The sequence below is a fragment of the Montipora foliosa genome, unplaced genomic scaffold (genome assembly GCF_036669935.1).
Source record: "Montipora foliosa isolate CH-2021 unplaced genomic scaffold, ASM3666993v2 scaffold_413, whole genome shotgun sequence".
NCBI lineage: Eukaryota > Metazoa > Cnidaria > Anthozoa > Scleractinia > Acroporidae > Montipora > Montipora foliosa.
The window spans coordinates 152,501-165,000 of record NW_027179716.1 but is presented as its reverse complement, the minus strand read 5'-3'; the positions used below and the strand labels follow the sequence as shown (position 1 = coordinate 165,000).

Sequence of the window (12,500 nt, the reverse complement as noted above, 5' to 3'; positions counted from 1 at the left end):
CCCGTAGAAGAAGAGAAATCAACTCTGGAAGAGAACTGTAATATTATACTTGTTTTGCGGGTCTCGGCGTGTAATAAATAATAATAATATATTTGGCTACTATCTATGGTTCAGGCCTTATTCTCCTTTAATAGTTCTTTTTATAACTATTGCAGGTATGACTGGTATCAAAATGACAAGATTGTAACAATATCAGTATACACCAAGAAAAAGGTTTGATGATAATGGACGTGTATCATTTATCATATTGAATCATAATGAAATCTTTCTAACCGTGTATCATTTATCATTTATCGTTACAATAATATTGTCTTGATGTCTTGGTCAAATTACAAATATAATTTATAATCTGGCCATTCGCTGTCATCACCATTTTGGGCCTATATAGTTGTTCAGTAAAACTGAAGCATTTAAATACTTAATTTTTAAAGGATATTTACTCGTCCAGTATATGGTAATCAATTTAAACATTTGTGTACCGGTGAAACTAATCATGGAAATTTGACCTTTTAAATTTTTCTTACTGTTTGCAAGAATGTTGAGCAGACTGTTATTTTATGGATTGTCATAGTCTCAGGGATTCTTAAACAATTGTTGTCTTGCAGGATCTAAGACTAGAAGATATCATCTTAGAATTGAAAGATGGGAAAGACTTCAATGCAATTTTCATTTTAGGAATAAAAAGCTTTCAAATTCATTTAGGTATGACAATTACATAATATTATTTCATACAATAGAAAGACTATATACATGTGTAAACACCCGAAATTCTAGGCATTTTGTGTAACAGCACACTACGCAGGCAGGCATTAGACAAAGTGGGAGCACAGCTGGCACAGTGGTGAGAGCACTCGCTTCCCACCAATATGGGCCAGGTTCAATTCCAAGACTTGGCATCATAATGTGGGTCCAGTTTGTTGGTTCTCTTGTTGGGTGGTCTGTTCCGAGAGGTTTTCCTGCAGGTACTGCGATTCTCCCCTCTCCTCAGAAACCGATGTTTGATTTGATTTGCGTTAATTTGAGTTGATTTCAATTACATTGTCCCCAATTAGTACCCTGGCACTAGAATAATGGAGCGCCAAGGGAATCCAGTGCGTATTCCTATAGCAGCAATAGAACCACTTTCGTGGGCGTTGAAGGTGAGCTATGCTAAAGCCGAGATCGACCAGGAGCGAGTCATCTATGACCTTAGTAGATGTGAAGTCCAGTGGAGTTTCAGCCCACCAGCCGCTCCATGATTTGAGGGAGGATGGGAGTCTCTGGTCAAGTCCACAAAGCGTGCAATGAAGGTGATCCTTTGGGATGTGCTTACTGTTGATGAAGTCTTTCTAACCGTAGTCAGTGAAGTCGTGTCACTTTAAAATTCTTGTCCGCTCGTGTATGGAGGTAGCAGTGCATCCCCAACCCATCTCAGTGCTCTAACACCAAACCACTACCTGCATGGACGTGCTAGTGATACTATCACACGAGGCGTGTTCGTCCAGCGAGACGATCAGTTGATCAATTTTGGCGCCGCTGGAGGAGAGAGTACGTTCTTCAATTGGTTGAACGTAGTAAGTGGCGTAGCATGCAACGCAACCTTTGCTGCGGAGATCTCGTCCTTGCCGTGGGTAATAATGCACCCAGAGGATAGTGACGTCTACGAGTCGTGGTCCCTATTGCTAGTGCGGACGTCCTCATTCATTCCGCGGAAGTCCTCACAAAGTTAAGAACATGTGTCCGTCCCGTTGGAAAGCTGGCCTTACTGGAAGCGCATCATGAAGAAAATGAGTAACGTTTCCCCCCGGTTCACGTCATGGGCGGGGATGTTTTGGGCATTTTTCTTAAAGCTATTGACATATAGACTGATTTAGAGTCTCTTGTTCATTCATTCTAAAGTTTTGTTTGACAATCGCGCGAGAATTAAGACCTGCGTCACGCAAGGACTGGACACCAGTTAATTTGAATTAGGCAATGATGTGAGAACGGGAGGATGGCGTGGACAAAAAGACGTAGATTTTTTTCAAGCTATTCAGTCGCCGGAATATTTAGTTGAAGCTATTTTAGGTCGTTTCTATTAAAGCAGAGAAGTTATCATTACATTGTTGTCTCCATTACATTGTTTGGTTTAAGCCCAGAAGTTGCCATTACAACTTAAATAAAGTTCATCATCATTATCGCAGAAAGTGTGTGCCAAAATGGCACCACAGTTCCTGTGTGGAAGAACTGAAAGCAAAGGAATGACAATATCGTAGTCGTGTTGTAAGAGTGGAACTGACTATTTTTGGAACTGGATATTGAACTCTATTTTATGTAAAATTATTATATAATTATTTTCTTTTCTTGGTCTGTTTTGTGAGGGTAATAATGTATTTGCCTTTGAAACCATTGATCAACTCTTTTTGTTAACGGAAATGAGAAGAAAGACTGTATGTGTTTTCCCAAGGATTATTACACCTTCCTGTGAAATTTCATTAGCAGATACCAATAAACTAATTTGCATTCACTTTCAACACACATTTACATACGCGACTACAAAACTAGTTTCGTCCACAAGATCTCGACAGTTGGTTGCCGTATTTGTTTTGCATATGAAACTACTTCATGTAACAATGCATGAAAACACGTAACGAAATAATAAAACACTTAACAATTGTTAAATGAATGTAACAATTGCTAAGTGTTAACTATGGTATCATATGTTTTGTTTTATTATTTCGTTTCGTGTTTTCATGCATTGTTACATAAAGTAGTTTTCATATGCGACTAACTGAAGAGATCTTGTGAACGAAACTAGTTTTGTAGTCGCTTATATAAATGTGTGTTGAAAGTGAATGCAAATAAGGTTTGTTTCTAGTCAATATACCATTACACCTTTATGTTTGCTGTATCGGTTAAACAGCAAAAACCATCCCTCTCAGGACCAACACTTTACTGGGAAATCCTATTTATCTTTCTCTTATGCAACTAATGCTTTTTTTAAATCACATATTTGTTGTTGCAGTACTCAGCAATGTCGTTACTTGTCAACAAGGTGTGTACAATGAAAAGGCTGCTATAAATATCATTATTATAGGGTTGTATTTACTGTTAACCATTGGAAGTGAACTTTTTTTACTGTTTTGATTATTCCAATAAATTGTGGTCAATTTTGCTGGAATAAAGGGTGCTGCATGTTGCAAGCAAAAGGTCGAGGCAACAAGTGGAGTTGACTGCAATACAGTGAACGAGGCTGTCGTATTTTTGACCAATTTTATCTTGAAATGACTTATTAGTGAAGGAACAACTGTTGCAATAAACAAATTTTTTATCGGATAAGGTTTTTGTGATGTGTGGAATTATCAAAGTGAAGTCAGTAATTACTGGAATTGAGCAAGGCTGATTTCCTTTTTTTTCTGGGACCTTGTGGACAAGAAAAAACAACAAAGTAGTGATGTAGTACCCTTGGCCAATTATGCAGGGTGTACATAACCTTCAGGCCCCAGTTGTTCAAAAGGTGGATAACACTATTCACCGGATAAATCACTATCCATTGGATAGCGCAATTGATTTCGCTATTACTTGTCTACTGGATAGTGATTTATCCGATGGATAGGCTAAGTACTATCCATCGTTTGAACAACTAGGGCCAGATCTTCAAGAATCAGTAGGTTTTGCGCAATTCCAGAAGTAACTGTACGTTCTTTGGTATACGAAATCAGATTAGAAGAGCTGAGTACAATGTGTATATTGCACTACTTTATCCGTTGTCATAAATGTGTCAGCAAGAGGTTAATTAGTTTTTGAAATGATTTTTTGTTTGGTGGTTGGAACATTGAGCAATGATCATCAATGTTTCCTTCATTGCACAGAGTACCCAGACAGGTGGTGGTTACATAGGACACCAAAGTCTTACAGAAGTTTTCAGCCCTTTGATACTTTTTCAAAGTTAGGCAACGACATGCTGAGTTTGTTCTTAATTAGCGCTAATCCTGTTAATATTTTTGCTGTTTCTACAGTGCGCATATCTGGATCCACTGGAAAAGCGGACGTTCTTTTAACGAAAGAAACCTCCGGAGTGAAATGGACAGACTTGGGACAGGGGTTACTTGGCAATAATTCACTCAAGTTGCATAAAGATAGAGGTAGGGTGTTTTTAAAGATATTGATCACAATCTATGGAAAGCCAGACCAGGGATAGATCTAGGGTTTTAGAGCCTTTAGGCAATAGATTTAGCCATTTTGAAATTCTTTTAGCCACTGACCAATAGCCGAGCGTCTTTACTGTTATGTCCCGTCACGGCAAACTTATGATATGTGCTCGTTTGATGTTTAACAATGTCATCCTTTTTTGGAAAAAAAAGCCGATTTCTTTGGTAAAAACATTCTCCCTTCCTGCATCGATGCAGTAGTCACAAAATAAAGTGTTTCTGTTCGAGTCATGACAAAGCCAGGGAAATTCCTTAAACCATTCCCGCTTCAGCTTCCGTTTTACCGGAGCTGTCTTACTGTCCTTGTTACTTCCTTGGACTTGACTGGTTTCCGAGTCGGTTGGTTTGGAATCAGACGAGTCGGAGACTTTCCCGACTCGGCTGGTTTAAAAAAGGTCAGACGTTTTGGCTGCTTTGCACTGTTTGCGGCCATGCGGTTTAATGAAAATCTCGCAAACTATCGTAAAACAACGGGCATCAATACAATAAAACAGCAACACTGATTGGCTGGCTTTAGTGCATGACTATGGAGTGAATCAACTAATACACCAAGAAATGATTTGTCTTAACACCATAGTCGACGATCTGTTTGTATACATTCAAACAGGAAGCGAAATAACTCGAACCGTCTGCTTACAGTCAATGAGGTTTGAACCCTTAATTTATTACTTTTCGCCAAAAATTTTAGTGAAATTACATTTTTATTCGCCATATTGGAGGACTAGTAGTCATATGCCTTCTCCACCCCTCCCCTCTTACAATGTTGATTTGAAATCCGGAAACATTCTGAAAAGCTGCAGTTGGCGTGAACATTTCTTTGGTTTGGGGGAGGGGGGCACTTGAAAGGCCGCCATGAGAAGAATTTAAATAAAAGAGAAGCTTTACTTCAAATTGACGTGGTTTTTGCGTGCATTGTTGAAGGTATCCCAAGAATATTTCGTCACGATGTACCCAGCAAAGCAGGCGCTTAACAAGAGAAATCATGAAAATGAAAATTTTCAGAACATTTGCGCACGTGAGGTCGTTTTAACAGTTTGGGACTTTGTTTCAAGGAAATCGTGTGTGGTGAACCGTGATTTCTTGTTTGTAATGTTTAATACATGTATGTTTATTCTTTTTCCTTTTTGTTGAACAGAGTCAAGATTGTGGGATTGCAGAGTGGTTTCAGTAGAAGGCGTTACGCACAACTGTAAGCTGTTTTGTTGTGAACTGCCTGATGGGATTGTTATGAGAGTTCCAATTGGACACCATATACACTTACATAGGGATGTTGAAGGTTAGTAGAAATGGACGAAGTCTATTTGGCGGTGTAATACATGTAACTTATCATGACATATTTCCCTAGTCGATCGCTCATCGTGACAGCGCAAGGAACAGTGCTATGTCCAGGAAAGATCGCTTATGAGCTAAAGAAAAACGTCATTTTGAGTAGTATTAGTAGTAGCAGATAACTAAATTATTTCGGAAATAGTATGTTTATTTATATCCCCGCTTGGGATTCATTAAACAACTGAAATATTGTTCTCCAAAAGAACACGTATTCCGGAAATGGAATGGCCATGAAAATTGCGGTTTACCAATGTATCTCCCAAAATTCTTGTTTGCATGTTAAGATTTTTATCATTGCAGTTATCACCAACACATAAGAAGTAGGTGAAAAGTTTTGCTTGAGCGAGTTACATGTATGAATCCATGACGTCGGCGATATCGGTGCAGCACAGTCCCAGCCCTACCGATTGAGCTTTTAAGCCAACTCGGAGCTAGTTTGTGAGTTGTAATAAACCCGTGGAGGATGTAGACATTAAGAGACTTCATTGATGTCTTTCCTATATATTCCTTCGTCAAAATTCCCCATTATTTCTACATAAAATTAACAGAGATTACTCAACGTGATTCAAAGACATGTAAGGGTGAATGACTGGGAAACCTGAAACAAACCTTAAAGTCACATACCATTGCTACTTTAAGATGATAACAGATTACTTATTGTTTCTCTGTCAGGCATGAAGATAAGCCGACCTTATACTGTCGTTCTACCTTCACTAAGATTCAGTCTGGATGAAAGAGAACACGATGGCCGGCGCTTTTATCTGATGATCAAGATCTACCCTGATGGAACTCTTACACCCACCTTATCTGCAATAGACGTAGGTTAGTTTAGTACAGTTGTTTTCTGCAAGGCCATATGTAGGGCGTTTTTCTGAAGCAGGCGTTCCGTGGTCTGATTGGCATTCTTATATACTGCTTTAATGATTTTTAATGATTGATTCGGTATCGTATGTGAAAGAGGTCTTTGCTGTTTCACATGATCATTTGTCTGTTTCTCGAAAAAGAATTTGGCTGAATAAGTAAATCATAATACAGTGCTGATTTATCAAAGGAGACGATCCTGTGCTAATTTCTGTTTTGCCTTTATTTAGCACTTTTGACTTCATTTCAATGTAAGCTGTTTTGTGCGCGTAAAAGTACTTTTCGTTTTTCCCAGTGATTCTCGAGAAAAGACATGCGGGTAAAATAATTGATCTGTATTTTGCAGGGGACATTCTTCAAATAAGCGATTATTCTGGGGATTTTAAGGAATCCCGGCTTATTGAAGCGAGGGACATAATTCTCATTGCTGGAGGAACAGGTTTGTAGGCAAGCAATTCAGCCTTAAAAAGAAAGTAAACAAAATGATATAACCAATTTACTGTATGCTTATTCGATCAGGTTGAAAAAGGTGGGTGGTCGATGGATGGATGGATGGATGGATGGATCAATCAATCCACCGTCAATTGATTGAACCAATCATTCACCATCGTTCTACGTCAGTCAATCAGTCAGCCGGCCAGTCAAGCCTGGTTTCATTAGCGACTCAAGCACAAGAGCTCTTAAAGCTAATCAATTAATTAGTCCGCCAGCTGCAGTCGAACTTGTGGTCCAGGAACATCTTTGGAACTGAGGCTTAAGGGCTGATTTGCGATGCAAGCATGAGCAAGAGCAACACGCAAACCGTGCAGCATTTTCATCATGGGTATCTTATGTTTGAGTGAAGCCGGGCTTGACCACAAATTTATACGCCTGTGTATGTTGCTTGTGAATGCGCTTGTGCAGTGGGTATAAACCAGAGAACAACCGATTAGGCAACATCCAGTTGCAGGCATAGTGTGGCATAAACATTGATATCAGCAGCAGTTGAGTGACGCTCTTAGGATCTTACTCTTGACACAAAGAAAGGTCTTTGTATTTACATTATATTGTTGAAGGAAATCTATGGGGGAAGAAAGACTCATCGACAATCCTGCTCTTTCAATTCTTTAGTTGGCGTTCTCAGGTCGATCTTACAGCTCTCGCTCAACTATTCTTGCTCCGATACTATTTGTGAGATATACAGACCTTTTTATATGTTTTTAGTCTGACTGATCAATAAAGTGCCAATCACAAGTCAAAAATGACGCCTGCCAGACGCACTACGCCTGCGCTTGATTACATTAACATATTTTTTCACAACAAAGAAAATCGTTTCTTTCGACAGAATTATACAGGTTTGGCATCATTAGATAAGCACGATCGGAGAATGGCAAGTAGCAAAAATTACAAAATATGGGTTGCAATATCTAGAATCAAGTTACACGGTAAATTTACAGATAAAATGATTGTTGCATAACAGAACTTAAACAATATACAAGAGAAGGAAAGGGCGAGCATAAGCCCTGCCTTTTCCACGAATTTATCTGGCATACGTGTTCCAGGAAGATCAGAACAATAATTGCCATAATGGGTGCTATTTTTAATTGCTTTGAAATATTAGAATATAGATTAAAAAACACTTGTTGAGAACTCAAAAGAGACCGCTGTTGTCATGAATCCGATCTGGAACTTCGAGAGCAAGTCAAAAAGGGAAGAGGAGAAATGAAAATAAGTTGGTTCCAAAAATATAGTAAAAGAGCTCGCTTGGATAAAAACACCACTGAGTGAAACACAAATAACCGTTAGTGGTACCAAAAACCAATTTAAAACATTTCTAATGAAAAACTTGACTAGCGTACCAAACACCTTTCTCGAACACCTGTTCCAAACTTGTGAGGCGAAGCAATTTGCTTAAATGATTTTATCTATAATCGTCGTTATCCAGCAAGGCATTTAGAATTCAATGAAATAATCGTAGCTACATTTTTTATCGTTTAACAATGTCTACGTATGTACATAGAGGGCCAGAATTAATCCTGGAACTTCCATATAAAAAGGAAGGGGGTGCTTGTCGTACTTTTAGGGGTTAAAAAAGCGGTTTTGGTGCCTCTTAGGGTGTTCAGTCTCAAAAGGTCCACAGCAGGAGCTTTAGCGGTACTCTTTAGGGTATTGAGCCGAAAGATTATGACAGGAGACATTTGACAATTAACTAATTTTTAATTTTGTCCAATTAAAACCGGCCATGATTTGGTACCTCTTAGGGGTGAAAAAAAATTCATTCCACGCCCAGAAGACAGCATCTTTTTCAAAATTTCCAACGAGCGCCCCCGTCCTTTTTATATGGGATTTCCCCCCCCCCCCTCCCCCCACGTTAGCAACAGTCACGTTAGCGAGCTAAAAGTGTTTCTTTATTGCCAACAACTGAGGGTTTAGAGGATAGAGGATAAAAAAGAACTGAAACTTGGTCATTTTTCTACGATTCATTTGAAATTTTCGCCTTGGGCCAGTTCAGTGTTAGGGATGACAGAAGTGTGTGAACTAAATCAAGGCTAAATTATTGCTTTTACGTGGCTTTGACCCAAAAAGTATGACAGTAGTGAGTACTCCTTTCAGCTGAAATCATTTCTTTCACAAAATTCTTTCCAGGGTTGACACCAATGATAAGACTTATTCGGCGTGCAGTATTGGAAAGCTCATCTACAGAAACGTAAGCAATTGCATGAAATTTATTTCCTTTCTCGTTTAACGTTTCAAAAATTTTAAACTAAGTTCGCCTTGATTATATCATTGTATATTAACATTGTTCTTCCAGGTCAGTAAAGCTCTTGTTTGCTAACAATCAGGAGAAAGATATTCTATGGAAACAGCAGTTAAATGAAATGGTTGAAACGGCAAGTCAAAGGTGAGACTCCTCTACTTTTAACCACATAAATGGTGGTAAAACAAAAAAGAAAAGTTCAAACAACTGTCTGAAATTTTAGGCCGTTTAAATGTTTCGGACCAAAATGCCCAGGAGACCTGAATTTACTCCAACCTAGAGAGATTTCTTAGAGATACTCTATGCTCTTTCCTGACGCAGAGAGGATATGACGTCAAGTGGACAGTGCTTTGGAATATGGCTGGCTGTATATTAACCAATCTCATACAACCTGAGAGATGTAAATGTTCTTGGCAATGAAGTAGCTTATTTCTCAACTAACCATTGCTTCAATCTTTAGCGCGCGGACATAGAGTTGTGATGTAAGCAGAAATATCGTAGTGCCCGAGAGAAGCGGAAGTAGCCAAGAGCCACTGTAACCTAACTTCTTGAGTTGTACCAGAAACCCATAAGGGTTGAAACGTGTAACGGCCCCTTGCGTGCTGCGAAACAAGCTTCTGAATATTCAACTTGCTAAGTACCATATTTGGAACAACAAGAGCGAGGGGTTTCCAAATATGGTACTTAGCACTGAAACATTCAACCAATCAGTTTGCACTGAATATTCGGAAGCTGTGAACGCGCGTTACACGTTTCAACTCTTATGGGTTTCTGGTTGTACCAATTGCTACATCATTCTATATATGCACAGCTAACAGCATGAGCCCATTGTTTTCTATGATTATTGAGATTACTTAAAATGTTGTAAAAGGTGTTTTTAGCTCTTGACTACATGAATATATATATATATATATTTTTCCTCAGATTTCAAGTCTATTACACAGTGTCCCAACCCACTCCCGAGTGGGATGGTTATGAAGGCCGTGTTTCTTTGGAAATGCTGTTAGAAATTCTACCCCCTCCCCCTAGTGCCGGCCACGAACGCGAATTGTTGATTTGTATATGTGGTCCTGATCCCTTTACCCATCACATCGTAAGGTGAGAGAACATCATTTACGAGTTTTCCATGATAATGACAATAATATGATAATGACAATAATTACTTCTGAATCATTAATGAATTGAACTTCTATGGCCAAGTGCTCTATTACAGTACAATCGGGGAGACGGCAAATCAAGTCAAATTATAGGAAATTTAGTAGTTAACGAGTTGATAAAGAGAGGATATTACATGGTGGTGAGAAGAATGACATAAATTTAATGTTTGAATGGCAGGAACAAGATACTGTTCTTGCCACGAGAACAAGCTACCGTTTTTTTATATTTTTTATTATATGGACAATAAATATACATGGTAGGATTGAAAAGCAGGCCTTAATGCAAATACTGGGTATAAATACAAACCAAAAAAGGCGGAAATCGTGACGTCGTTGCTAAATATGACTAGTTGTGTTACATACGAAAAATACGCCACTCGGTTCCCGGATGTAGTGGTCGTATTGATTCTACGAGTATTTAGTTCCCGGTAAAACACTCGTCCATATAATAAGGTTAAATGAACCACTGCGAGAAAGCTTTTGTTAGCATTCTTCCGTTGTCTCATTTACCGTTATCAGCTCGTTGGATAAAACCACTTGTCCTTGCTTCACTCCCAGCCAACGCAGCACCACAGTTTCTTCAGAACGCAACTTATTCATTCTTCCAGTCAAAGTAAAGCAGATAGAACCAAATGTTGTTTTTTTTGAAAAGACAGGAAAACGGCAGGGCTCGCAGAAAGACGCCTTAGAGCAGAGTACAGAGTCAACGAAGTCCACCCACATAAGTTGTCGAGGCCAGAAGTCGATCCCGAGAACGCATTTTGAAATGAATGAATTTTGGGGGGAAGGGAGGAGTCAAGGGAATTACTGAAAACTGCAAACAAAAATGACATCTAAAACCACAATAGATATCGTTAGAGTCCGCAAATTTTAGCAGAGCGTATTTAGTTTAAAACGACCAAATCTGGAAAGCGTTAAAGCGGTATTACCGAAAGCGGAAAGCAAAGAGAAATCGCAAATCTTGATAGCAAATCCTTGCATCCATAGGTCTTAGGCGCTTTTTTTTTCAAAAAAGCGACCCAAGTAAAGGGCAATTTCTTTCATCTGAATTTGTTAGTGACACAATAATTTCTTCTCCTATTGACCATCACTCAAATATTTACGAGGGCGCGCTTTGAAATGGAACCAGTGGTTGTTGAAAGGGAACAATTTCTCTTGCGTCCAACATTAAACTTGGTGTTCTTTTTATTTTCAGCACGCTTAAAGACCTTAGTTATGCAGAAAACATGATCCATGCATTTCTGGGTTGATCACTGGTTTACCTCAAGGAAGGGTTGTAATAGCGCTGTCTTTGAGTCAATGCGTTTCTTCATTGGACTTGGTTGGTGCTAATCTCAATCAGCAGCAACTCTCTTTGGGAAGGTGATACCAACTTCGCGAAAAATGGGACGTAAATGAAGTCAAATGGGCGTGAAATTAGAGCAAAAGGCGCTATTATTTTGCACTATAGGACAGTATGTTTGCAATGTTATCAAGCCACAGAGAGCAAGGAGCCAGGAGCAAGGATGGCGCAGTCTGTTAGTGCGCGGCCTTGATGCAAGAGGTCCTGAGTTCGATTCCCCGATCTCGCATCCTTGTTTCGACTTCTTTCCTTTCCGTGTAGCTAGTAGCTTTAAATACCCGTAAAACGGAACACTGATGGAGAGGGGGGAGTAAAATGAGCGCACTGTCGACCTCAAGTTTGTCAGCTGAATTACTTTTACGAGTTATCGACGTTGAATATGGTTACTTTACTTTACTTTTTTTACTTTATTCCTATTCGACGGTTCCTTTTTTTCTTATTCTGGTAAAAATAATGATAATGAACTTTATTTAAGAGTCAAGACTTGTTGAACTGAGACACTTATTGGGGACACTGCATGTACATAGAAATCCAATCGAGCATTGGTTTTTGAGGTGAGCGGAAGTGACCGGATTACCAGGCCAGAGGAGAACCTCTTGGAGCAGAGTAGAGAACCAACCCTGGTGTGACGTCAAGTCTTGGAATCGAACCAGGGCCACACTAGTGGGAGCCCTGCTCCCTATCGTGGGCTAGTGAGGATGCGTCTTTACTGCCGTTTGTTAGGCAACACCCCAAATTCTATTTATTCTATTATTTCTTCTATATGGAGGCGCAGAAACAAACTTCAGCTGCTTTTAGCGAGAATGCGTCTTTACTGCCGTTTGGCAGGCAACACACCAAATTCTATTTATTCTGTTGTTTCTTTTATGTGGAGGCGGAAGAACAAACTTCAACTGCTTTCCAAA

The 12,500-nt window shown here is 39.3% G+C and overlaps 1 protein-coding gene across 1 annotated transcript in view; it reads left to right on the top strand.

Annotated features, from left to right (window-relative positions):
- Positions 1-12,500, top strand: part of LOC137988311 (cytochrome b5 reductase 4-like) — a 32,883-nt gene that overhangs the window by 18,363 nt on the left and 2,020 nt on the right. The window contains exons 6-16 of the mRNA XM_068834345.1: positions 156-213; positions 606-702; positions 2,984-3,013; positions 3,978-4,103; positions 5,305-5,445; positions 6,171-6,320; positions 6,706-6,798; positions 8,985-9,045; positions 9,151-9,240; positions 10,021-10,194; positions 11,449-12,500. The exon at positions 11,449-12,500 is cut by the window's right edge and continues 2,020 nt beyond it. Of these exons, the coding sequence (XP_068690446.1) occupies positions 156-213; positions 606-702; positions 2,984-3,013; positions 3,978-4,103; positions 5,305-5,445; positions 6,171-6,320; positions 6,706-6,798; positions 8,985-9,045; positions 9,151-9,240; positions 10,021-10,194; positions 11,449-11,503 (1,075 nt within the window). The 3' untranslated portion in view covers positions 11,504-12,500. The remainder of the gene's footprint in view (positions 1-155; positions 214-605; positions 703-2,983; positions 3,014-3,977; positions 4,104-5,304; positions 5,446-6,170; positions 6,321-6,705; positions 6,799-8,984; positions 9,046-9,150; positions 9,241-10,020; positions 10,195-11,448) is intronic.